The sequence below is a fragment of the Chanodichthys erythropterus genome, chromosome 17 (assembly GCF_024489055.1).
Source record: "Chanodichthys erythropterus isolate Z2021 chromosome 17, ASM2448905v1, whole genome shotgun sequence".
NCBI lineage: Eukaryota > Metazoa > Chordata > Actinopteri > Cypriniformes > Xenocyprididae > Chanodichthys > Chanodichthys erythropterus.
In genome coordinates, this window is record NC_090237.1 from 24,760,001 (window position 1) to 24,787,546 (window position 27,546).

At 37.5% G+C, this 27,546-nt stretch overlaps 1 protein-coding gene across 1 annotated transcript in view; it reads right to left on the minus strand.

Annotated features, from left to right (window-relative positions):
- Window positions 1–27,546, minus strand: part of nbeab (neurobeachin b) — a 377,709-nt gene that overhangs the window by 220,876 nt on the left and 129,287 nt on the right. Inside the window, exons 13-20 of the mRNA XM_067364674.1 lie at window positions 26,201–26,369; window positions 11,699–11,778; window positions 9,661–9,723; window positions 5,479–5,576; window positions 4,925–5,017; window positions 1,943–2,051; window positions 1,209–1,290; window positions 862–985 (exon numbers count right to left, since the gene is read on the minus strand). Of these exons, the coding sequence (XP_067220775.1) occupies window positions 862–985; window positions 1,209–1,290; window positions 1,943–2,051; window positions 4,925–5,017; window positions 5,479–5,576; window positions 9,661–9,723; window positions 11,699–11,778; window positions 26,201–26,369 (818 nt within the window). The remainder of the gene's footprint in view (window positions 1–861; window positions 986–1,208; window positions 1,291–1,942; window positions 2,052–4,924; window positions 5,018–5,478; window positions 5,577–9,660; window positions 9,724–11,698; window positions 11,779–26,200; window positions 26,370–27,546) is intronic.

The following is a 27,546-nucleotide window of genomic DNA, read 5'->3' on the forward strand; positions in this document are numbered from 1 at the left end:
AATGACGCTCTCTAAGATCTGTTCAAGAACTGAACTGATTCTGGTTCTTGACTCACCAACTCAATGATCCATCAGCGGATTAACAACTCACTGAAAGGGAAGAATATGAGTGGAGAAAATTGGATCTTTTTCCTCCCACAAATCTATTGTATGGCTTCAGAAGAGTCATGTGAAACACTTTTATGGTGCTTCTGCAACGTTTTTGAGGCTTCATTCCCCATTCGGTATAATTGCATAGAGAACAGTGTACAGCAGAATCTTCATAATTCCTTTAGCATTTCACAGAAGAAAGAAAGCCGCATAGAGGGGATGAGTAAATAATGACACAATTTTCATTTTAGATGAACCATTCCATTAATAGTGAAGACAAATGCCAGGTCTTGTTACCAGCCACTGTTTACAGACGTTTAAGAAAGCACTTTGGAGACATAATGGCTTCATCAAGTCTAAAAAGCTCCTTCCCTTCATTTCTGATTGGCTCACTGTAGAACTTAATGATGGAGATGATGAAAAGTAATAATAACAGCCAATTGAGATTTCAGCACACACTGGGCGACTGATTGACTGCCAGACTTGTGACAGCACAGAGGAGCATGCTGCATGCAGCTTTCGAGAGAAGAAAAGGAAAACCAACAGCCACAGGACAGCAGTGAAACTGGTGTGGACCCGCATGTGTCACTGAAACATCTGCTGTGAGAGAAACACGGCGAGAATTCTGAGGATTATTTAGCATCACGGTGGTGCCCATTAAACACAACAACAAGGGAGAACGTCAGTTTTTTCTGCTCTCTTTTCTGATTCGTTCACTAGGCGGTTAATTGCTGCCATGGGGGATGGGGCGAGACAGGAAGAGACCCTCACCGTCTGTTTTCACGGCTGTTACTGAAGAGCTTGATCATGTCAGAGAGGAAAAGACGCCGCACCTCCATCAGATCCGCACTGGCCGTGGAGTTCTTCAGCAGTGTGGCCACCACCTTAAGAATCACTGAGACAACCAATAGAAGAACATGCATTAATCATTCAGCCAATCAAAGCAGAGTTTTGTCTGATTGACACAGATGCGAACCAATGAGCTTGCTCTGGCTGAAGTCTGTGCATAGAAGCAAATGTTTAATCATTCACTAGTAAACTTTTAACTTCCACAGATGACAGTAAATGCATTAGGACCTGTCCACAAAAAGAATAAATGGGCTGACAGAAAGAATTACTTGGGTTCTGGATCTTCACAGTAGAGTCGGGCTCAGCATGAGGCTTGTGGACGACCTGTGTGCAAACCTGCTCTGTCAAAATCTAGACAGAAAATGGATACGATGAGATTTATGAATGTTAATTCATCTGAAATATTAATAGAACAGATTAAGCATCAATTATGAAGATGGCTTAAAACTAAAATGAAAACTCAAATATTTTGTGTAGTGGATATAGGATGGAACCAAATAAAATAAATAAGTTAGACATAAAAACTAACTCAACTGACTCACAAGTTAATTACTAGTAACCCAAAGAAATGCAGATAATAATAATAACTTTCTATTCTTCAAGAGTCCTTAAAAAATGTATCACGGTTTCCACAAAACGATTAAGCAGAATAGCTGTTTTCAACATTGATAATAATAAGAAAAGTTTCTTAAGCAGCAAATCAACATATCAGGATGATTTCTGAAGAATCATGTGACACTGAAAACTGGAGTAATGATGCTGAAAATTCAGTTTTAATCACAGGAATAAATTATCACTATCAGAGTTCCTCTGAAACCCTCCTCCTTCCCCAGCTCCACCTGCCTAGATCTGCTATGGGATTTATATAAAATAAAACAAATTAAGTTTTACATCACAGTTGTTCATTTTAGTTTTGTATATGTTTATATTAAATTGTATATTTTAGCTATAATACTATATGGACCAATCAGCATCCAGAACAGAAAGATCTGTTTTATATTACCTCATATAGTGTGTTGTATGTAGTTATCGACAGTGTGTTGGAATGCAACATCAATCGCTCCCCAAGAAGTGTGAAGAGACTGTTTGTGTGCATAATTTCCACCTTCCTCCTGTGACAACACACACACACACAAATACAAAAACATATTGCAGTTAAAATGCCAACATTCATACATCTCACAGCTAATGTCAAGCTAGCAGGAACAGGCCTTGATAGCGACTGAGCTTGGCACCTTTTGCATGGTGTCAGGTACCTTCAGTTTTTCGCACAGAATAACGAAGCAACCACCTCTACGCTCTCATATTGGAAGAGCTGTGACTTTCACAATCACAAACTATCCAGCAGCACATCATGCTGAGGTACTGTCAGGATGCCAAGCCTCCTAAATGCAATCCTACCGAATAGCAAGTACAGACAAATCGGGGCTGTACAGTAAAATGACAACCTGGAAAGAGTATGTTTTAAAGTGCCTGTGAGCATGCAGGATGGTAACAACTCAACGATGGATACGTTAATGATGACAAAAAGCAAATGTGCAAAAAAAGGTTTTATGTGCACTCTAGGCTAACTGCAGTACAAGTTTGCAAATGTCAGTGGGCTTGTAAAGTTCTAAAAACAGCTTAGATGGCCTTTATATTTTTGTAAGTGTTCATTTAAGGGAAACGGTCTTACGCATGCACTTACCCTCACACCAACACACACACACATAATGTTAATGGTAGAATGCAATACAGATTTTCAGTACTGCAGTACATACAGTACTTGCGCGACTATCAGTGGGCAGGAATGTTTTACATTATTCATTATTTACATGTAAGGGCGACAAGGACAGATTATGCAATGCAAAAATACAGAGAATCAAGCATAGTTTAGTTGTTTATGGTTGCCAAGCAATGTCACAGTTTGCTACATTAATACAAATGACAGGAGGTCACATGTGTGTTTATCAGCTCTGTGGCTCATTCAATCAGAATTAAAAAAATAAATAAATAATAATAATAATTCTAAATAGTAATTATTTCTAAATATTACAAATAAAAAAAAATATTTGAATTATATATTATATAATTATATTGCAATTATTCATCAATAATTATATAGTTGTGTGTGTATATATATATATATATATAAATTATATTTACTAATTAGTTATATACACTGAACAAAATTATAAATGCAACTTTTGTTTGTGCCCCCATTTTTCAGCTGAATTCAAAGATCTAAGACTTTTTCTATGTACACAAAAGGCCTATTTCTCTCAAATATTGTTCACAAATCTGTCTAAATCTGTGTTAGTGAGCACTTCTCCTTTGCCGAGATAATCCATCCACCTCACAGGTGTGGCATATCAAGATCCTGATTAGACAGCATGACTATTGCACAGGTGTGCCTTAGTTTGGCCAAAATAAAAGGCCGCTCTAAAATGTGCAGTTTTATCACACAGCACAATGCCACAGATGTCGCAAGTTTTGAGGGAGTGTGCGATTGGCATACTGACTGCAGGAATGTCCACCAGAGCTGTTGCCCATGAATTGAATGTTAATTTCTCTACCATAAGCCGTCTTCAAAGGCATTTCAGAGAATTTGGCAGTACATCCAACCAGCCTCACAACCGCAGACCACGTGTAACCACACCAGCCCAGGACCTCCACATCCAGCATCTTCACCTCCAAGATCGTCTGAGATCAGCCACCCGGACAGCTGCTGCAACAATCTGCTTGCATAACCAAAGAATTTTTGCACAAACTGTCAGAAACAGGGAAGCTCATCTGCATGCTCGCCGTCCTCATCGGGGTCTCGACCTGACTGTAGTTCGTCGTCGTAACCGACTTGAGTGGGCAAATGCTCACATTCGATGGCGTCTGGCACTTTGGAGAGGTGTTCTCTTTTTACTGTACAGGGCAGAGGGCAGACAGCGTGTATGACGTTGTGTGGGTGAGCGGTTTGCTGATGTCAATGTTGTGGCGGTGGGGTTATGGTATGGGCAGGCGTATGGTATGGACAACGAACACAGGTGCATTTTATTGATGTTTTTTTTTAATGCACAGAGATACTGTGATAAGACCCTGAGGCCCACTGTTGTGCCATTCATCCACGACCATCACCTCATGTCGCAGCATGATAATGCACGGCCCCATCTTGCAAGGATCTGTACACAATTCCTGGAAGCTGAAAACATCCCAGTTCTTGCATGGCCAGCATACACACTGGACATGTCACCCATTGAGCATGTTTGGGTTTGCTCTGGATTGGTGTATACGACAGCATGTTCCAGTTTCTGCCAATATCCAGCAACTTCCCACAGCCATTGAAGAGGAGCGGACCAACATTCCACAGGCCAAAATCAACAACCTGATCAACTCTATGCGAAGGAGATGTGTTGCACTGCGTGAGGCAAATGGTTGTCACACCAGATACTGACTGGTTTTATCTCGGCAAAGGAGAAGTGCTCACTAACACAGATTTAGACAGATTTCTGAACAATATTTGAGAGAAATAGGCCTTTTGTGTACATAGAAAGTCTTAGATTAGAGTTCAGCTCATGAAAAATGGGGGCAAAAACAAAAGTGTTGCGTTTATAATTTTGTTTAGTGTATATATAATTGTATATACTACAACTATAATATAAAAGTACATTTTACTATGATTTAAAAACAAACAAAAAAAAAATTCCGTCATACCACCCATCTCTATATACACACTCAGAAATATCAACATACATAATCACACAGTAGTAAAAAGAAGAGGCTTATAGGTAGAGTATTTCACTATAGGTACCTTTTTCAACAAAAGCCCTGGAGCCATCTACAGAATACTTATCAGAAGAACTTTAAAATGTCATAAACACATTACAGTTGAGGATTCTGTCCTTATGCAACCACAGATTTCACCTTGTCGGATTCACTTGAGAAAAGATAATGACTCTTGGAAGACTTTGTATGTGAAAGTGACTCTGGAAAAGAGACGAATGGATGTACTCACTTGTGGCCTAAGTGTTTGAGAAAATATGCCAGAACTTTTAGAGCCTGAACTCGGATGCTTTCACTCTTGGAAGCCAGAAGTTTGTACACCACCCTGGAAATAAATTAAAATTAAATTAAAACTAAAAAGTAATTATTATGAATTAATTCACTAAATATTGTGTTAAAAATAGGAACCAGTGGGAAAGTGCCAAACACTTCATTATTTCAATGCATCAAGGGGCAGTTTCTAAACAAATTAGAAATTGGCAGGCAATAAGTAATATTCAAGAGGAAATTGAATTGTGTAAACCACTATGAAGCTGTTCATCAAAGTCATATCAGTTATTTTGAGCCAAACCCAAAACTTTATCAAATCCATCTATATTTCATTAGCTTGACATACAGGGTGTGAGCTTTGTCCCGCTTGTCAGAAAAAAATAAATAAATATGAAAATATCAATGCAAATCTTATGTCGAGTCTTGTGAATAATTCATGATTGTATCAACTCCATCATGGGAGACAAGATGAAATATAATGAAATTTGACTGTGCGTGGAGTAAGAGGCTTCTTACCGGATGCCGTTTCTCTGGTCAAATGCAGGAATCATGGAGGCAGGGTGCTCAGACATGAGGGCCACAAGCAGCTGAAGAACATCATGGAGGTTCTCATCCTGAATTGAGTAAAAGGCATAAACACACATCCTGCATTTATAGGGGTACTTCACCGCTGACAAAATGGGCTTTCAATACAACTGCCTTTTTTGCCTGCTGACTAGAGAAAACAGAGAAAAAAGGCTGTTGTCTTCCCTTTCACCTAATAGGCAGGAAAACTTCAACACCCATAATGCACTGGGCATGTTGCCATCTAAGGCCACTTCCATCAGTCTGCTATGGATACGCTTACCAGAGTCAAATACAGCATTGCTTTAGTAGGAAATACTTCTTAGCAAACTTTTAGTCGTAATGGTGTCGAGTTGTATTGTTCCTGGGTGCAAGAATTAAAAGAGTAAACGTTTAGCAGGAATGAGTTACTTTCGGTTTCCAGTGAAGGATTCAGCACATAGGCAGCAGCTAAAGGTTGAAAAGTAAATAAATATCTCCATGTTTGTAGACAACATTTCAAACTGGATGACCATGAACACAGTGTTTTAGGCCAGTGTTTTAGTGTTTTAGCCCTTGGAAGCAAAACAGGTAAGAAAGCTGTTGCCATAGTGTTCCATTATTACCATAATGCTGTTTAAAGAGTAGACATAGTACTATACAATTTTAGTTATAAACCTCCCCTTACAATAACTTTTCTGTTAATGACTCTCTGTTGCTCTGACTATCTGTGAGCTGGAATACAAAAATGCGGAAGTATAATTTGAAGTTTTCAAGAAAGCCCTGGGTATGTCAAAAGAATACCGGTTTATGGATTTTTCATCATCCAGCAGACTTTTGCTGACAAATAAATGTGAGCGTAATGGTCCAGGTAACATAGGGACGAGTAAACATTGTTAATGTACATACTACAGACATTGTAACAATATAAAGTGGGTTGAAAATTAGTGAAGTTACACTAAAATGCACACTTTAGTTGCCTTTTATTCCAATCCCAAAGCACATGGTATCAGTTAAATGTTTGTGCAGGCCTAATCATTCTTTAATAGGACTACTTTCTACATTTTAGAATAATAGCAATAATAGTAAGTACACAGTACATAAATTATTTAGTGACCAAATATTAAATGAATCAAATCATGTTATATTTGAGTTTCTTCAATGTTGCCACCCTTTGTCTAGAATTGTGTTCACCTCACTTCATGAGGTGCATTCTGGGATACTCAAACAGTATAGAAGAGATCACACTACCGTCCAAAAGTTTGGGGTCAGTAAGATTTCTAAATGTTTTTGAAAGAAGACTGCATTCAATTGATCAAAAATACAGTAAAAAGAGTAGTATTTTGAAATATATTACCATAAAAAAAAATTTATTTAATACAGTAATTTATTTCTGTGATGTCAAAGCTAAATTGTCAGCATCATTATAACAGTCTTCAGTGTCACATGATCCTTCAGAGATCATTCTAATATGCTGATTTGGTGCTCAAGAAACACATATTATTATCATCAATTTTGAAAACAGTTGTGCTGCTTAATATATATCTTCATCAGTTTGACAACACATGTTCTGCAAATAATCACAACGCAACCAAATACAGAAACACGCTGCAAAAAGCACAGACAGACCACATCGGAAATGTTTCAAGGGGACCCCAATAAGTGACAAACCTGGCTGGGACTCCTTATTGTTCAATGTCTGCTCATAAGGTGTTGTCAATGACGTGAAAAGTGATTTTTGTTTATTTTAACATCCTGATCGTATGTGCGTCATGAGTATTTGAAGCACTTTTCTGTATTTGGGTGCATTGTGAGTATTTGCAGCGCATTTTTGTATTTGGTTGCGTTGTGAGTATTTGCAGCGTGTTTCTGTGTTTGGTTGCATTGTGAGTATTTGAAATGTGTTTCAGTATTTGTTTGCGTTGTGAGTATTTGCAGCGCTTTTCTGTATTTGGGTGTGTTGTGAATATTTGCAGTGTGTTTCTGTATTTAGTTGCGTTGTGAGTATTTGCAGCGCATTTCTGTATTTGGTTGCATTGTGGGTATTTGCAATGTGTTTCAGTGTTTGGTTGCATTGTGAGTATTTTCAGTGTGTTTCAGTGTTTGGTTGCATTGTGAGTATTTGCAGCACGTTTCTGTAATCATTGTGAGTATTTGCATCGTGTTTCTGTATTTGGTTGCATTGCGAGTATTTGCAGCACTTTTCTGTATTTGGTTGCGTTGTGAATATTTGCAGTGTGTTTCTGTATTTAGTTGCGTTGTGAGTATTTGCAGCGCATTTCTGTATTTGGTTGCATTGTGGGTATTTGCAATGTGTTTCAGTGTTTGGTTGCATTGTGAGTATTTTCAGTGTGTTTCAGTGTTTGGTTGCATTGTGAGTATTTTCAGTGTGTTTCAGTGTTTGGTTGCATTGTGAGTATTTGCAATGTGTTTCAGTATTTGGTTGCATTGTGAGTATTTGCAGCACGTTTCTGTAATCATTGTGAGTATTTGCATCGTGTTTCTGTATTTGGTTGCATTGCGAGTATTTGCAGCACTTTTCTGTATTTGGTTGCGTTGTGAATATTTGCAGTGTGTTTCTGTATTTGGTTGCGTTGTGAGTGTTTGCAGCATGTTTCTGTATTTGGTTGCATTGTGGGTATTTGCAATGTGTTTCAGTGTTTGGTTGCATTGTGAGTATTTGCAGCACGTTTCTGTAATCATTGTGAGTATTTGCATCGTGTTTCTGTATTTGGTTGCATTGCGAGTATTTGCAGCACTTTTCTGTATTTGGTTGCGTTGTGAATATTTGCAGTGTGTTTCTGTATTTGGTTGCGAGTGTTTGCAGCATGTTTCAGTGTTTGGTTGCATTGTGAGTATTTGCAATGTGTTTCAGTATTTGGTTGCGTTGTGAGTATTTGCATCGTGTTTCAGTATTTGGTTGCGTTGTGAGTATTTGCAATGTGTTTCAGTATTTGGTTGCGTTGTGAGTATTTGCATCGTGTTTCAGTATTTGGTTGCATTGTGAGTATTTGCAATGTGTTTCAGTATTTGGTTGCGTTGTGAGTATTTGCAATGTGTTTCAGTATTTGGTTGCGTTGTGAGTATTTGCATCGTGTTTCAGTATTTGGTTGCGTTGTGAGTATTTGCATCGTGTTTCAGTATTTGGTTGCATTGTGAGTATTTGCAGCGTGTTTCAGTATTTGGTTGCGTTGTGAGTATTTGCATCGTGTTTCAGTATTTGGTTGCATTGTGAGTATTTGCAGCGTGTTTCAGTATTTGGTTGCGTTGTGAGTATTTGCATCGTGTTTCAGTATTTGGTTGCATTGTGAGTATTTGCAATGTGTTTCAGTATTTGGTTGCGTTGTGAGTATTTGCAGCACGTTTCTGTATTTGGTTGAATTGTGAGTATTTGCAGCACGTTTCTGTATTCATTATGAGTATTTGCAGCGCGTTTCTGTATTTGGTTGCATTGTGAGTATTTACTTTACTGTCACTTTTTAACTTGATCAATATAAAGTATTAATTTGTTTCCAAACATCTTACTGACCCCAAACCTTTGAATGGTAGCCTCTGCTGGACACTTGTTGGGTGACTTTCCTTCACTACTCAGTCTATATTTACCATTTAAGAAAATAACTTTTTTTTTTTTTTTTTAGTTTAGTTTTCTACAAAAAATAATACACACATATGCACCAATTTTATTCAACTACAAAACTAATTTCATGCATTTAAGCAAAAGCCTTACTGTACATTTTTTGTATTTGATTTAAAGTAGTTTTTTTATTATTATTATTCATAATTATTTATACAAAAAAATATACAGTAATATACAATATATACAAAATGACTTTTTTTGCACTCAAATTGTGAAAAAATTATTCAAAATCTGGGTATCTGATTTCTGGTCTTATTCTCAGTCAGGACTCAAGAAATCAGATATTAACCTGAAGCTGGATGTTTGGAAATGTGTGTAGTCTATTACTATAATCCATATAAAAATAACTAAAGATTAAGTGCAATAGGAAGTCTTTGAGTTAATGATTAGAAATTTTGACAGTCAAAACTTAATTTATGTAGTGTAAAATTGGGCCCATTTAAGAACCTGAAAGAACAGGAAATCTGCTAAAACAGATATATGTCAGATATATGTACAGTAATATGGTGAAGACCCACCTCATGCATGGTCAGCAGGTAGTTAAGAATACTTTGAAGCTCATCTTCTTTAACACCTCGGTCCTGACGAATGAAAAAAAAAAAAAAAAACTATAACAAAATGCTGAGAGGTGCTACTTTTGCAATATGCTTTTGTTTAACACCCAAACTGCACTTATAAGCTGCTACTCCCATCAGCATGCTGACAAACTATGAAATATAAACAGAAAGAAGAAATAAAGCACAAAATAACAATGAGTTAAAATTCAGTGAGGATGTTTGTGTTTGCTGAAATTAACGTTCACAGCGAATTTGGGTCCTGACTTTTATAAGCTGTCTCTTATTATTAGGAAAGCAGCATGAACTGTCTGGTTGGAGCGCTGCTGATGAATGCACACGTTTCCCATTACTGCGAGAGCACAGGCAGCTTGAGAGCTAATTGTTGTTTGCTTGTGCCTTGGCCACCTGACAGATTTCTTGATATGTTAGCACTGGTCTGAACAAGTGTACACTTTTTTTGTACGGTCCTGATAGAAAATTGCAAACAGCTGGGGCTGGTGAATGAGAACAAAAAGATGCCAAAGCAACTGCCCTAGTGCTGATGCTCTCTATACTTCGATAAATCGATACAGGCACAAAACTACAATTAAACTGACTTTAGGTATTATTTTAGCCTGAAAAATTATATTAGTGTATAAGGGAAAGTTTATATCTCAGGTCCTTTAAGATGGATGGATGGATGGATTTGTATGCATATGCTACATATTATCCATCCATCCATCCATCCATTTTCTTCCGCTTATCCGGGGCCGGGTCGCGGGGGCAGCAGTCTAAACAGAGATGCCCAGACTTCCCTCTCCCTAGACACTTCCTCCAGCTCTTCCGGGGGGATTCCAAGGCGTTCCCAGGCCAGCGAAGAGACATAGTCCCTCCAGCGTGTCCTAGGTCTTCCCCAGGGCCTCCTCCCGGTGGGACATCCCCGGAACACCTCCCCAGGGAGTCGTCCAGGAGGCATCCAGAACAGATGCCCGAGCCACCTCAGCTGGCTCCTCTCGATGTGGACAAGCAGCGGCTCTACTCTGAGCTCCTCCCGAGTGACTGAGCACCTCACCCTATCTCTAAGGGAGCGCCCAGCTGCGGAGGAAACTCATTTCGACCGCCTGTATCCGGGATCTCGTTATTTCGGTCATGACCCAAAGCTCATGACCATAGGTGAGAGTAGGAACGTAGATTGACTGGTAAATTGAGAGCTTTGCCTCACAGCTCAGCTCCTTCTTCACCATAACAGACCGGTACAACGACTACATTACTGCAGAAGCTGCACTGATCCACCTGTCAATCTCCCACTCCATCCTTCCCTCACTCGTGAACAAGACCCCAAGATACTTAAACTCCTCCACTTGGGGCAGGACTACTCCACCAAACCGAAGGGGGCAAACCACCCTTTTCCGGCTGAGAACCATGACATCGGACTTGGAGGTGCTGATTCTCATCCCAGCTGCTTTACACTTGGCTGCAAACCATCCCAGTGCATGCTGAAGGTCCTGGTTTGATGGAGCCAACAGGACAACATCATCTGCAAAAAGCAGCAACGAGATCCTATGGTCCCCAAACCGGACTCCCTCCGGCCCCTGGCTAATGAACAGGACCGGTGACAAAGGGTAGCCCTACCGGAGTCCAACACGCACCGGGAACAGGTCTGACTTACTGCGAACCAAACTCCTGCTCTGGTCGTACAGGGACTGGACAGCCCTTAGAAGAGGGCCTCGAACCCCATACTCCCAGAGCACCCCCCACAGGGCACCACGTGGGACACAGTCGAATGCCTTCTCCAAATCCACAAAGCACATGTGAACTGGTTGGGCAAACTCCCATGAACCCTCTAGCAGGGTATAGAGCTGGTCCAGTGTTCCTCTCCTGGGACGAAAACCGCATTGTTCCTCCTGGATCCGAAGCCGAATTCTCCTCTCCAGTACCCTGGCATAGACTTTCCCAGTTATATATTTCCCAGACATATTATCCAGTTATATAGTATGTGAATACATGACATGATGCTTACCTTCAGTATGAGCTGTTTGAGGAACAGCAGCATGAAGGCTCTGAGGGAGGTTATCTCTTTCTGCAAGGGCCGAGGACCGTCTGCTAACACAGGAGTCACAGAGAAACTGTTACAACAAAACGCACTACATCTCAAAAATGTCATGTTAAATGTTTCACAGATACTGGCATTAAATTCATAGTAAGAGTGTCAAAGAGTGTCTCACTATCAGTCAGTGGAGAATCATGGACAGTGGCTTCTGCCAACCGACAAGAGCATTACAGAGGTCAAGAAGAACAGTTAAGCCTTTATTAACTCCAGACAGGAAGATAGCGAGAGCTCAAAAGGTCACAGTTCATTTCAGTAACATCTTTGGTCACCCCGATTTTGCAAAGTAAGACTTGTTCCTAGATCAACATATTTTGTTGATCCTGGAACAACATTCCTGTCCAAAAATGTAGTCCTCACCCTATCCCAAAACATAAACCTAATCATAACATATCCCTAAAATCAGAGGGAAAAGATAAGTGAATAACACCTAACCCTGGTTGTAAGCCTAAGCAAAATAAAATTGTCCTTTAAATCTGATTGGTTGATTGGAATGTGGGAACATGTTGTACTTGATGAAATGACGTTCACCCTCACCCTTCAAGAGTTCCTTTTTAATACTTTGTGTGTGTGTGACAGATTCCCATTCGCTGTTTTACTAGGGATGGCCTGAGCATAAAAAGAAGACCAAATTGATTAGCTGTCATTTTCACAGATTCATCTCAGGAGGTCTGATCACCACCAATCATTTGTGTCTGAAATGATCAACTCTGCTTCATTTAAGATGTCTCTTTCTCTATTCATTTGACAGCAGAGACCAGCAATTAAAAAAAAGAAAAGAAAAAGTGACATGTCTTTAAAGGTTTCATTCTTCAAGAAATAATAAAGCATAATCGTATATGCAGCTGGAGCTGTTTTTCCATTTACAGATCCATTTGCATCCACACTTTGGGCCCTATAATACACCCGGCGCAATGCGACGCAAGGCGCAGCGCAAGTGTGTTTGCTAGTTTGCGTCTGCCGCCGTTCGTGTTTTCCCGTTCAGCGCCACGTCCTTAAATTAGTAAATGCATTTGCGCCAGTTAGTGCGCCCGTGGGCGTGCTGGTCTAAAAAAGAGGTGTGTTCAGGCGCATTGCTATTTTAAGGAGCTGAAAATAGACTGCGCCATAGACCAACTCAAACCTGGTCTAAAGTCTAAAGTCAGTGGCGCAATATTTTTTTGTTGGAGCGCGCTGGTAGAAACTGCGCCTCTGGGCGCGTCCACAGTGCGCGTTGACTTTGCTTATTACACACAGGGATACGCATCACACAAATATGCCAAATATTAAAAACAAAAGGATTACAGTGTAAAAGAATATTATTGTGTAGGCTACATAAATATAAAAATGTAATGATGAATAGTCATTGTGTGTATTAGAATTAGGATACCTATTTTCAATTCAGCCTATTACTGCTTATAATGATGAACGAAACTGGCTAATTAATTGAACAATCTTGCCAATACACACACATATTAACTGACTGATCGCGCGGAGCTATTTGAAAGCCTGCATCCAACGCAGACGACTGAAAGATTGACTGGCCACTTAACAGGTAATTTCAGCAAAACATCACTCGTTGAACTCCTCAGTTGAATCGGTGTGTTTAATAAGTCAGTGTATTTTATAATGTTATATGTTATATAATATATAATTATATAATATATATAATGTTATATCCTGCTTGTCCCGTAGACGATCTGCTCGCGCGCTTTAACTTCGCGCACGAGCAGATCAGTTTCTTCGCTTGAAAAGCGTTCAGCTTTTCCACCAACAAATTCCGGCATGTAAATAGCAATTCGCCATGGTGCAAGCGCATCTCGCTCTTAAAGGGAAGGGGAGATGACACTCTGATTGGTTTATTGAACGTTACGCCCATTACTCATTAAGAGAATAGGGACAACCCATTTCAAAAATGCGCACGGACCGTTTTTCCGTCGTTAAAATAGCAAAAGTGGATTTGGACACGCCCTGAGTGCACCTGCGCCGTGCGCTTCACACTTTGCGTTTAGATCGTTAAAATAGGGCCCTTTTTATCTCACTACATATTCCTGAATAAATGGAGGCAGTCCTCTACTCATGATAAAGTTTTGCTAAACATTCATTGAATATTAAAGTAAATATTAAATAATTCCAAACACATTAAATGATACGTTACATGATATAAAATTACTTCCCTGCAAGTTTTTCTTTTGTTTTCTATGGAAGCTTGCTTCTGCCACAAAATAAAAAAAATAAAGAAAACTGCAACATTTATCTCACAATTCTGAATTTTTTTTTCTCAGACTTGAGAGGCATAAATAAACTTGATATAAACTTGATATTGTGAGTTATAAAGTCATAGTTATAATCTCGCAATTCTGACTTCTCGCTATTACGAGTTTATATCTTGAAATTTTGACTTCTTTTCTCAGAATTGGGAGATATAAACTCACAATTGCGAGTTATAAAGTCTGAGAAAATACTTTTTTCCTCAGAATATCTAACAATTCTGAGTTCATTGTGAGATAAAAAACTCTTTATTTAAATCATTTTTTTTCCATACTAGTTTCTGTTTTTTGATAAAAGTGTGCTTTAAAGTTTGTCAAAATTCTGTTGTGTTATTTTTACTTTTTACTTTTCTATTTTTTTTCTTTCTTTTTATTTTTTTAACCAATTGTCACAATGAAAAACTGAGTATATTATATTTTAATTAGCATAAGATGCATTTGAGTGAGCTAATCAACACTCTAGTTAATTAGTTCAGTTTACCAGTGTTCAGCACTTTCAGCTCAAGTGGGTTTTAGTTATTGTCATGATGCATCTTTTTTGCATTGTATTTGTTATCGATGACAAAAATACCTTTTTCATCAATCATTAAATTGATGAGATTAGCACCGCTTTTATTAAACAGATAATCCAGTTTAGTTTAAGAGTCTGCAATTGATTGTTCATTGTCCTAATCCTGTGATCGTTTTTAAAGAAAGCACTTTTTAAAGTGAGATCATGTTATCTACCCATTTACGATGACTGATTATACAGTGTGCATTTTTCTCTAAATATTTGATCATTTGTCTCTCTAAAAGAGAGAAAAAATAAAATAAATAAATCTAAACAAAATAAATTATTCCCCAGCCCACATTAATCTGAACAGCCATTACAGTATTAAATCTAACATTAAACATGTCATTTCATTAGTAAACGCCAGAATCTGCAGTCTAAGAGATTTTGGAGCAACTGGGCGTAGATTGGTTTATTTCCAAGTTTATCTCCAAATTGGGGAAAAAATGTATTTTTAATTAATTTGCCTGTCTACTGGATCTCATTAGAAGATCAAAGTCATGATTCAAGCAAAACTAAACAGATCAATAGAATGACTGATATCTCTTTTACTTAATAACACTTCTTCCTGTACCATTTAATTGATTGTGAATATGAACACTCCCTGCAAACACTGTCTCTTATTTGTAAAGAGTAATGAATCTGGCATGGTGTCAAACAGATAATCAATGCATATGTACTTTCACTGTCTCCCTACGCAGTGCACTATCCTTAAGATCGGCCTAAACAGCAGTATATGTGAAAGCTCCTTATCAAAATGGATCTGTGGGACATATACAGAAGTGAAATTAAAAACGATCCCTTCAGAGGGTGTAAATATTAATGCAGGCCACAGTAAATATACTGTAATTGGGTCTGGAGTCATACTACGGCTTATCTTCTGAAGCCAGGAAAATGGGAAAACGAAGCCAAAAGAAGAATTTATTCAGCCCCAGGAGTTTCACTACAAAAAAAGCTTTCACACAGCAGAACTGGACTTGGGTTTTGAACAGCTAAACATTAACAAAAGTGATTAACTGTGTGTGTGCTCAATATTTTAAACACCAAAACAGACTCTATGCAAGTACATAAATGCTGTCCCAAATATGCCCAAATGTACGGAACCCCGGACATGACATGCATACATAGTAGGCTAAATCGTGCGCATGATTTATTAATTCGTTCCCTTGATTAAATAAAACATGCGCACAATTTACTATTTCGTTCCCTCGATTTATAAAGTATGCGCATGATTTATAAATCGAGGGAATTAAATAGTGGTGTGCACGATTTAGTACATCGAAGGAACAAATTAGTAAATTGTGCATACAATTTAATTTAAATTTAATTTAATGTCCGTACAAATGCATTCATAATACAGCATAAATGAGTTTTGCATTTCCCAGCACTGCCACAGGGGGTGCTATAGTGAGTATAAAAGGGTGCATCTCAATTAACTCCCTAGTTTCCTAGGTCGTGAACCAGTATATCACGTACATGAATTCAGGCACTGGTAAGGACAGTAAGGACCCTGAGAGAGTAGCCAATCAAGCAATGAGGTTTCTTCTTACTTCTCACAAAGAATGTTCTCTGCTTCTAATAAACCAGACAACTATTACTACTACTACTTCTTCTTTGTGTAAATTCAACATCGTGATGATGCAAGCTGCCTCTAAAAACACCAACGAAGAAGAACAACAACAACACAATGAGGAAATGCACTCTGTAAAGTATTTGTCCGTTTAGGGCTACTGTAGAAACATGTTGGCGCAAAATGCCGACTTAACATGTAAAGGGACCCGCGATGTATTTAGATAAAAAATGGCTCATTCTTAGGTAATAAATACATAATGGTTCATTATGTAAGGTCTTTATACACCACTGAAAACATAGTTATGTATCTTATATCACATTTCTGTCAATAGATCCCCCTAAAATGTACACACTGCACCTTTAAAGGGTTAGTTCACCCAAAAATGAAATTTCTGTCATTAATTACTCACTCTCATGTCATCCCAAACCCGTAAGACCTTTGTTCATATTCAGAACATTCAGATATTTTTGATGAAATCCGTGAGTTTTTTTTTGTTTGTTTGTTAACGAAGTAACAAAATTACATTGTTGACATTTTTCAATCTAACATACCCATAATTAGAAATTAGAAAATTGATCAAATGTAATGTTTCTTAAAGGGGTGGTTCATTGCGATTTCACTTTTTTAACTTTAGTTAGTGTGTAATGTTGCTGCTTGAGCATAAACAGTATCTGCAAAGTTACAGCGCTGAAAGTTCAATGCAAACAAAGATATTGTCTTTTAAAGTTGTGGCAGTTTAATGCCTACAAAAACGAACGGTTTGGACTACAACAACTTTCTTCCCAGGTTGGTGACATCATAAACCCTGGAATTAACATAAACCCTGCCCACGGGAACATGCAACAAAGTGGACGACGCCATGTCGCGTGGCATTATGGAAGCGGAACAGTTGTCTACACCAGATGCGCGCAGGGTGATGCGACGCATCAAAAGATAATAGAACCCATTATAATCAGTGCGCCGCACCGCATTCTCCTTTCCAATGCGCTTTTGCTCCAGTGGCGTCTGTCGTTGCTATGCAACCATGAGCCGCGCTCTCAACCGCGTTGCATCTATCTCACAGTAAAAGCAATCGACTTTAAGTCACGAGAGTCGATTTAAAACCACCAAAACGCGTCCGATGCAACCATTAAACATTACCGATGTTCAAACGGCATCTTAGACAAATGCGCTGCCAGGTGTCTGTCAAGAAACAGAAGAGTGTACAAATGTATTCAGGGATTGTATTTGTTCAGTACAGTGTTGGTCAGTGCAAGATTTTAATGTTATTTAAGCTAACATAAAGTAAGGGAAAATACTTCCACCAAATGTTAAAAACTAATAATGTATGTAACAATGAGAGATTTTTATTTTTTGGCAAAATAAAGTTGATATATATAGCTACAGTTTTTTTATTCCATGCACCTTGTTGGATGTGAGAAGTTGCACCAGACTATTGCAATTAATAGTATCATATTAGTAGGCTATATTATTAGTATTATATTAGTAATAGTATTATATAATTATATTACACTCTGTAACAATGAGAGAGACACTGCTTTAGTAATTTAGTAATGTAAATAAAATATTTAAAGTATAGGTATAAAAACATTTTAGTAGGCCTAATGAAAGTAAATGAGAAATAATGCAAAGGAAAGTAAATTTTCTGAAATGTTGCGCTGTCTTGCGCTTGAATGTTAATATGGCCCTCCTATGAGGTATCAATATCAGAAAGGGCCCCCCGCCAATTTGAGTTTGAGACCCCTGGTCTACACTGAATGCGGCGTGGAAGACAGCTTCCAGAATCTATACAAGTTCAATGACGAAGCAGTTCCCACTTTAAAAGCAGAAGCTGCTGTTTTTTGTCCCCAAACCTGTAAGTATGTTTTATTGTTTGTACATGTCTTTTAAATGTATTATGTTGCTATTTTTTGGTTGCATCAATGATGTTAACAAAGACCAACGCTTTTTTGCTTTGCTAGCCAGTTAGCTAAATTCTATTGCATGCTTCAACAAATGCCAACAAACACCAACAAACTTCTATGTTCATAGACAAACAGTTGTTCATGCTATAAATTAAACGATACCTTTACAAAAATGCTACTACTCAGTCATTCGGCAACAGTAAAACTTTAATAAGGATAAAACCGTATATTTAAAGCTAACAAACAGCAGTAATGTTTACAAGTGACAGCATATCTAAACACTTTGACACAAATAAAAACGGAAATACTTACTATTCATAAACGTCCTTTAAAAAGCCGTGCTTGCAGAGGTTCTGCTTGACCCTCTTCATCATTACTGCTATCTGGGTCTGATTCGGGCTCAATTTGATATGACAATCTAGACGCCATTATTTACATTTCCACTGAAGCACATGTAACAACTAATGGTAAGAGGCCTGGCGTTTCTGGACGCTTCAGCGAATCACAATACGCTGGGCCAGCTAACCAATCTGAGCTCGTATTTCGGAGGGAGTGGTTTCATAGAATCAGGAAGTCAAACCAGCCGTTCAAATGACAATGGAAACAGCGTTGAATAATAAAGGTAAAATATATGAAATATACAGCTTTTTTTTAAAAAAAATAAGCATTAAGACATATTAAACTGTGCCCCATAAACACAATCAAGCCTAGAAAAAAAAAAAAAAACACTGAACCACTGAAACGTTCAGAGAACATTCAGAATTAACGTTTTTATAACTTAATGGGAATATTGGCAACAGTTTTTAGAAAAATATTTTAGTTAGCTGGGATCGCATTTAAGAGAATCTCACACAGCTAGTTAGTCAATATGTCGACATGTTTAGAAATAGCTACCTGAACAACAACAGATCCAATTTAATATCACAGACATCGGCAGACAGCTCTATCACTGGTTTGAGGACTGAGATTTGTTACTGCCAATTTAAATGCAAGAACTAAAGTTATGCACAACAGGACTTTTCGCTTGTGTGCTTGATGTTTCTTGAGGGAGTCTTTCTATGTCTCTCAAGACACTGGTGAGAAAAGACTGTCTGTGCTTTTGAAAACAATGAGCAGGAGTGATGCATGACTTTAATTTGTGAACGCTTGCTTGCTTTTAGAGAGATAGAGAGAGAGTGTGTGAGAGAAAGGTTTGCAGTTAGCTGATGTTGCTCCAGTGTAAAACAGAACTCTTTGTTGCAGTAATTGAACACTTCATTATGTTATACTGCTTTCTCTATAACCCAACCCTTTGTGGAAAAAGACAAAAAAAAGACTGCAGTGTTTGACAAATGAAGAATAAATCAATGCAGACCACCACAGAGAATTACCTACTTGGCAAGTCAGAGACAAATTCTTTTACATACTTTAGGAGAGCCCCTCTTCACTTGGTGTGACTGCGAAACGTATTTGAGTGTTTCTTTGTGTCGCAGAGGTTTGGAGGTTCATGATGGTAAAGTAATCTCAGCACCAGCTGCTTTTCAAGATAAGAATAGTCCTTCATCTTCTGCACTTGTAGGTTTATGTGTTTGTACAACGTGTTGCATTCTTTAGATATTAATTTGGTTTTTATCACAATCTGAAACAATTCTGTGCTGTATTACGTGAGTCTGAAGTACTTAATTATTCAAGACACAGCAAATCTGATATTGCAAATACTGATGATGAGTTTTTTAAAAGATCTATCCATGATTTAAAGAAATATTCTGGACTGAATACAATACAGTGGCAAGAAAAAGTATGTGAACCACTTGCAGAACCTGTAAAAATGTGAATAATTTTAATAAAATAAGAGAGATCATACAAAATGCATGTTATTTTTTGTTTAGTACTGTCCTGAGTGAGATATATTTTACATAAAAGATGTTTGCATTTAGTTCACAAGACAAAACAATAGCTGAATTTATTAAAATAACCCCATAAGTATGTGAACCATTGATTCGGGGGTTGTGGGTTGAAAACTTTTGAACAGGATGTCACAATGTTTCATATTTTGTTTAAATATCATTGTTTTTCATTTATTACTGCCCTTCGGAAGCAACAGAAAATACTTGCATGTTTCTCAGAAGAAAAATAGTACAATTTACCTTGATATTTGAATTCAAAAGTTTTCACCCCTCGGCTCTTAATGCACCGTGTTTCCTTCTGGAGCATCAGTGAATGTCTGAATCTTTTTTAATAGTTGAGTTTGAGTCTCTCCATTGTCCTCAGTGTGAAAAGATGAATCTCAAAATCATACAGCCACTGCTGGAAAGGGTTCAAATATGCAAAAAATGCTTAAAAATGGAAGAATCTGCAAGACCTGAAGGATTTTTCTGAAGAACAGAGCTCAGTTTAACTGTTCAGAACAAACAAGAGACTCATGAATAACTATCACAAAACATTTGGATTATCCAGGTAACCACACACAGTATTGAGAATCAGTGGTTCCCAAACTTTTGAATGGGGTATGATCTCTCTTATTTTATTAAAATTATTCACATTTTCACAGATTCTGCAAGTGGTTCACATACTTGCAAAAAAAAAAAGATTATTATTATTTATTTATTTTTTTTTTTATTGTATGTATGTATTAGAGTATCACTTCCAATCAATTTAGTGTATCCTTGCAATATATATATATATATATATATATATATATATATATATATATATATATATATATATATATATATATATATATATATATATATATATATAAAATCAGAAGTGATATTAAAGACATTTACATTGTTACAATATATTTCTATTTTAAATAAATACTGTTCTTTTCCTTTTCAGTTTCATTTGATAGAAGAATCCTTAAAAAAAAAATACAATTTCCAAAAACAAACAAACAGCACAACTGTTCAATGTTGATAATAATAATAAATGTTTCTTGAGCACCAAATCATCATATTGGGATGATTTCTGAAGGATCATGTGACACTGAAGACTGGAGTAATGATGCTGAAAATTCAGCTTTGCCTTCACAGGAATAAATTACATTTTAAAATGTATTAAAATAGAAAACAGGTGTTTTAAATTTTGAAAACATTTCACAATAATACTGTTTTGAATGTATTTTTGATCGAATAAATGCAGCCTTAGTGAGCATACTGTAAGAAACCCCAAACTTCTGATACTGCCATATATGTTGACAGAGGTTCATTTGTATCAACTTAACATTCTTTTCAGGGTAAAATCAAAAGGATGATTCTGGCACATAAACTGTTTCAAAAATTATTCACATAACATTATTAACTCTCCATCTGGAAAAGTGATATACTACTTGGCTGCCATATCCATAGACAGCCTGAGACAGTTTTAATTGCTGTAAGGGTCTTTCCAGCACCTGGCAGTCTCAAAAACAGCATTGCCACTGAACAATAGAAATAAAAAAGCAAGACTGGGCACTTATTACAAAACACAGCATATTTGGCGCGACCCATGCTCGCCCGCCATCTCCACTCACGCTCCACCCCCGCACCAGCCAACTGCAGCGATCTGAATCTGTTTGTGTGTGTAATCGAAACAAGGCTCATGGGTCAACAACACAAAAAAAGCTTCAGCAAAATCAGTAATCCAATCCACTAACAATGTTAATGAATTACTAGCTATTATTACATCTTCAACAGTGTAATTAGATTTTTGTACTAATTACTATAAAAAGTACAGCATTACTTATTGCTAATTACTTTATAAATCCCATATTAACCTTGACCAGTTAAACAATACAACAATAGGCATGAAACTGCTCTTTTAATTCTTTCAAATAAATAATACAAAACTGCATACATTGTTCCTGAACTTGGGCGCCCAACACCCTGTTGCTTAATTAAAATCAACTCTTTTGTTTAATATTGAAACTAAAATGTATTTGTTGACTAAAATGAGATGCAGTTTAGTCACAATTGACTAAATTTAAAGGATATTTTTGTCAAAAGGCAAAACTTATGACATTTAAAGCCATGGAAAAAATTGAACACTGAATGTTCAAAAGTAGCTCTGTATACTAATATATAGCTCTTAACTCTTTGTTTAATGCTAATTTATATTCTGCACATAAACCAAAAGATTACATGATCTTTTAGGAGCAAAATAAATAAGGGATAATTGAGCACAATAATATTTCTCAGTGCTAGGACACTGTGTTTCTGAAATTCCTTTAATCTGTCTGTTTGCTACTTATTAAAGACACCGAACAGCATCATGCTATCTAACATGAATTCCTATATATGCAGTAAATTCAATTTATCAATGTAAAAAATTCTCACAAGGCAATTTTTGCTTCTCTGTGTTTTAACAAATAACAAAATTGTTCTAAAATAGTCAAGAGAGTGAACATAGAACATACCCTCTGGCCTCAAAATGAGTGATTCATTCAAAGAATATTTGTGAATTATTTAGAGGACATGAAACTCTAAAAGATTCTAGCTGTAGGTGCTTTCAAATTCAGCAGGAAATCTTTGCAGAGAGGACAGTGGAAGCTTTGGCATGATAAAAAGGGAGACAAAACAGAATAGAGGAGAGGAAAAAGAAAGAGTGTGTACCTGAAATTGTGTTATAAGACAGGAAATAATAGAAAAAATGTGTATGGTACAGTTAAAAGTCATGATGTATTAAAAAAGGCTGTAAAGGGGGGTAAGAGATGAAAAGAAAAGCATATTTTTAAGCATGAAAGGCTAGTTGCGAGCTGCCCAGGGTGAGCCATGTCAAATTCAGACGGCTAGTACAGTAGGTGCCCTTTTCCACCTCTATAGAGAGTGTTTAAAACATGTTTGAAAGGGTGGGAAAGAGAAATTGTTCCAAATTTCAGGGTAAAGTATGAGTAGTCATACAGCTAGGTTTATTCAAAAGTACTGCTCCTCATCAGGAGGTGACAGCAGCGGGGCCATACAGACACTTTTAGACAAAGTGAGATAGAATGCATGTGACAGTGTTGAGCTACATTAAAATTCACTCTCAGAAACTGCAGGCTTTTTATTAGACCAGGGTGAATTTGATGCTGGTGTCCCTACTAGGGTTCTTTACTTTATATTGATTTCATAAAACAAATTGCTCCATGTAAACCCTGATTTATTTAATTTTGTTATTTTCAAGCAATATATATTACTTTAGTACTAAACAAATTACCAAAAATAATAATAATATAATATAATAATAATAATACAATCAAATTATGCTTGCAAGTAACAATAAATGATGAAATAAAAGAGAAGTGCAGACGGTCATGTAGTGTGGAAGAGTACCTTCCACAGAGTACCTGAAGAGTACCTGAAAACCATACTTGAATAAAAGTACATACCTTACATTGAAAATGACTCCATTACAAGTTACAAGTCACCAATTCCAATACTACTTGAGTAAAAGTCTTAAAGTATCTGATTTTAACAGTACTTAAGTATTTTGCTTATGCTGAATGTAGGCTGCAGTCCTCAACACCTAAGAGACATGCCAGTGAAAATAAGAAACAATTGATTTGTTGCTGAACTAAAGTGAAAATAAAACTGAGCACCTCAAAACTGCAATAAATCAAGGTTGACACAACATCCTCTAAACATCTACAAACTCTCAAGTCTCAAGGCCCCGTTTACACTATTGCATTTTCGTTTTAAAACGGCGTTTTAAAATGAAAATGATTCTCGTCTACACTGGCGTTTCCACAGCATTTCAGAAACGATCTCCGTCTACACTACACTGCCGAAAATGCAGAAGTCACACGACTGTTCGTGCACTCTGGGCATGTGCGTACAAGTGTAAACAGTTGCCTCTTGTGCATGTAGACAGCTGCAGTATTAAAAAATGCTGAGTTTAACTGCACAATGGCTGCTAAAAATTACAACAAAGCCAGCAAAGATTGCAGTTCAGTCTCCATGTTATTGTTTACACAGTCGTCAAGGATACGCAGCGCGAACATGGGGGAGCCACACCATCGTTTTCAAAACTCTCCGTTTTGGTCCATTTTTACTGAAACGCAAACCCTGTGTTTTAAAACTAAAACGTGTCTGCAGCGTTTTCGAAAGTCTCCATTTTTGAGGTATGAAATCGCTGGTGTAGTGTAAACGACAGGCGCAATGTAGAAAAACTTATGCATTTTAAAACAAATACGCACTAGTGTAAACGGGGCCTCAGTTAAGCTCAAGTAAACATAAGTAAAGTATAAGTAAACCAATATCCTTCAAAAAGGTATCTTCAATATAGAGGAAAAATAAAATAAGGAACACTCCACTTTTTTTGAAATTAGGCTCATTTTCCAACTCCCCTAAAGTTAAACAGTTGAGTTTTACAGTTTTCGAATCCATTCAGCCGATCTCCGGGTCTGGAGGTACCACTTTTAGCATAGCTTAATATCATTGCGCCTGTTGCACCCATGGTACAGCAAAGTTCCTTGATTATTACACCAGAATGAGAGTAAAGTTCCTAGCCATATCGGCTTAGAAAATCGCAACTTTTCATTTTCCGTCGGTCTTAGTACACGATGTAACTACAGAAGAGTTGAGTTTTAAATAGGAAAAATATTGAAACTCTTTGGTCATTTTTAAGCAAGATGCTATTGGTCTCATCAGATTCAATGAACTATGCTAAGCTATGCTAAAGTGGTACCGCCAGACCCGGAGATCAGCTGAATGGATTCGAAAACTCAGCTGTTTAACTCTAGGGGAGTTGGAAAATGAGCCTATTTTCAAAAAAAGTGGAGTGTTCCTTAAAATAAAACTAACTAGTCAAAGCCTTCTTGCACTGGATGTACTGGTTTCGGCCTTATCGCCGGCTGCAGTCATGTCCTCATCTAATAAATCAAACAACCGTGATTCAGCAATTACCTGCTAATGCACCTCAGTGAGGCCTCCATTGCCAGCAAGATAATTAAGTTCAGATGCCCAGAAAGCTCATGTGATTACAGTGGTTCAACCTTAATGTTATGAAACGACGAGAATTTTGTTTGTGCGCCAAAAAAAACAAAATAACGACTTTATTCAACAATATCTAGTGATGGGCGATTTCAAAACACTGCTTCGTGAAACTTTATGAATCTTTTGTTTTGAATCAGTAGCATGTATCAAACTGCCAAAGTCATGTGATTTCATTAAACAAGGCTTCGTTATGTCATAAGTGTTTCGAAATTTCAATGTTTCACCACTGGGGGGCAGTTTCATATGCACTCTGAACCACCAATTTGAAACAAACGTTTCGTAAAGCTCAGAAGCTTCATGAAGCAGTGTTTTGAAATCGCCCATCACTAGATATTGTTGAATAAAATCATTATTTTGTTTTTTTTTTGGTGCACAAAAGGTATTCTCGTCGCTTCATAACATTAAGGTTGAACCACTGTAGTCACATGAACTGTTTTAAAAATGTCTTTTTTCTGGGCATTGAAAGTGTTAATTATCTTGCTGTCAATGGAGGCCTCACTGAGCCATCGGATTTTATCTTAATTTGTGTTCTGAAGATGAACTGGTGTAGAACAACATGAGGGTGAGTAATTAACAAGTAATTAATTTTCATTTTTGGGTGAACTAACCCTTTAAGTACACTAACTAATTACATTTACTCAAATACTTTACTCCACTGGTGTGGAATGTGTTTTGACTGGAAATTACATCGCCGATGACCTACAGCCAATGAGAGCACAAGATAGAGGGCGAGGGAAAGTTCAGGGGGAGGAGTCAAAGACAAAACATCAGCAAGTAACCATTCTCAACTTGTAACGCAAGCTTCTTGCTGGCTACCAATTTCAACATGAATAAATCCAGTCTCGCACAAGAACTCTCGTCTTATTTCACATATCACTTCTCGCGTGTGTTTGGTTGTGAAACGCAGTTTGTAGACCAGACAGAGCTGTTGGCGATTCTTCAGACTGTGTAATATGTGACCCTCTGTCACCGATCTGTCATGTAATGTGCACACAACAGGAACTAAATGGTACCTCAGACCCCTTGTGTAGTGTGAGAAGAACAGTGATCTGACAACTTAAAAAATTGTGCAATGTGCATTCGGCATTAGAGGACAGAATATACAGATTGTACAGCATAAAAATCATTATGTGTATGGAAAGTCCCCATAAAACATGGAAACCCAACATGTGTGTGTGTGTGTGTGTGTGTGTGTGTGTGTACAGACCCAGGCCTTTGGGTGTGATGCCGCTGGTGTGGGCAGGGTTCACAGCCCAGTAATAGTACTTCAGTATGTGCATGATCTGCAGCACGGTCCCCACTCGACGGATGGTGTTGTAGATGGTTGCCGTGCCAATGAACTCCGCCGAAAGGTATGTGTACAGCGAGAGCTGCACCTGAACAACACAAACACACAAACACAGATACACGGTTACAAAAAAGTTACAGCTGCCTTTGGTCAGAATACAAAACTCTGATGATTACTTTTCATTGTCCTTCTGTTGTTTCTAAACTGCATCCCAAGTTCCCTCATTAAAATTCTATTCTTGTTGGATTTCCATGGGAGCGACACCTCTGGCACGGCTAACTCTGCAGCAAAACAGCAGATACGGTGAATATTTCTGAGCCCAATGTCAAAAGGTACTGTGGTTCGTTTGTGAGCAGTAGGTCAGGCCTGACTAGTGACAGTGCTGCTGGAGAACCTTGGAGGACAAAAAACGCTGATGAAAGTACATAACTCATCCAATTAAAAGCCACTCATGCAGGCAGACTGGGCTCTCCAGTGAGGCCGGGCAGGGATGATGGGAAGGAACGGAGGGAGGATAAAAAAACATGATGCAAGTCCATGAACTCTTCTGGCCTGAGGAGAGAACGCTGCTGCTGCTTCTGAGAGGTTGAGCTTCAGCTCAGATCATTATCCTGAACTCCCTCCACACACTCTCTCTGACTATCTCCATCTTGGTTTTTCTGTCTCTTTCTTTCACTTCCTCTCTTTACTTTTCATGAATCCTGCTGTTTTTCTTCTTTAGACTTTTCTCAGACCTTCAGTCTTTGTTTTCTTTTCCTATTCATCCATCTAGCCATATTTACTTTTCTCCTTCCAATTGTTTTAATCTCTTTTTCTTCTTATCTTCTATTTCTTTCTTTTTCCCTCTTTCTTTTATCTGTTTGGTTTAACTTTTTTCTTACCTTCCATTACTTTCTTTTGTCATTCTGTTTTTTCTTTTCTTTTTCTGTATTTTCTTCATTCCTACATTCCCTTTATCTATTCTCCTTTTTCTTACTTCCATCATTCATCCATTCATTTTCTCCTTTCTCTCTAGCTTCTATTTTTTGCTCTTTCTTTCTTTTTCTTTCTTTCTTTCTAGATGATTTTTCTTTTTTTATTTCATATATTATTTATGTTTAGTTTATCTTTTTTCCCTACATTCTATTACTTTCTTTTATCATTATGTTTATCCATTTTCTATATTTTCTTCCTTCCTACCTATTCTTCCTTCCTTCCCCTTTTCCATTCTCTTTTTTCTCTTCCTTTCAACATTCATTATTCAAGAAATTTTCTTTCTTGCTTTT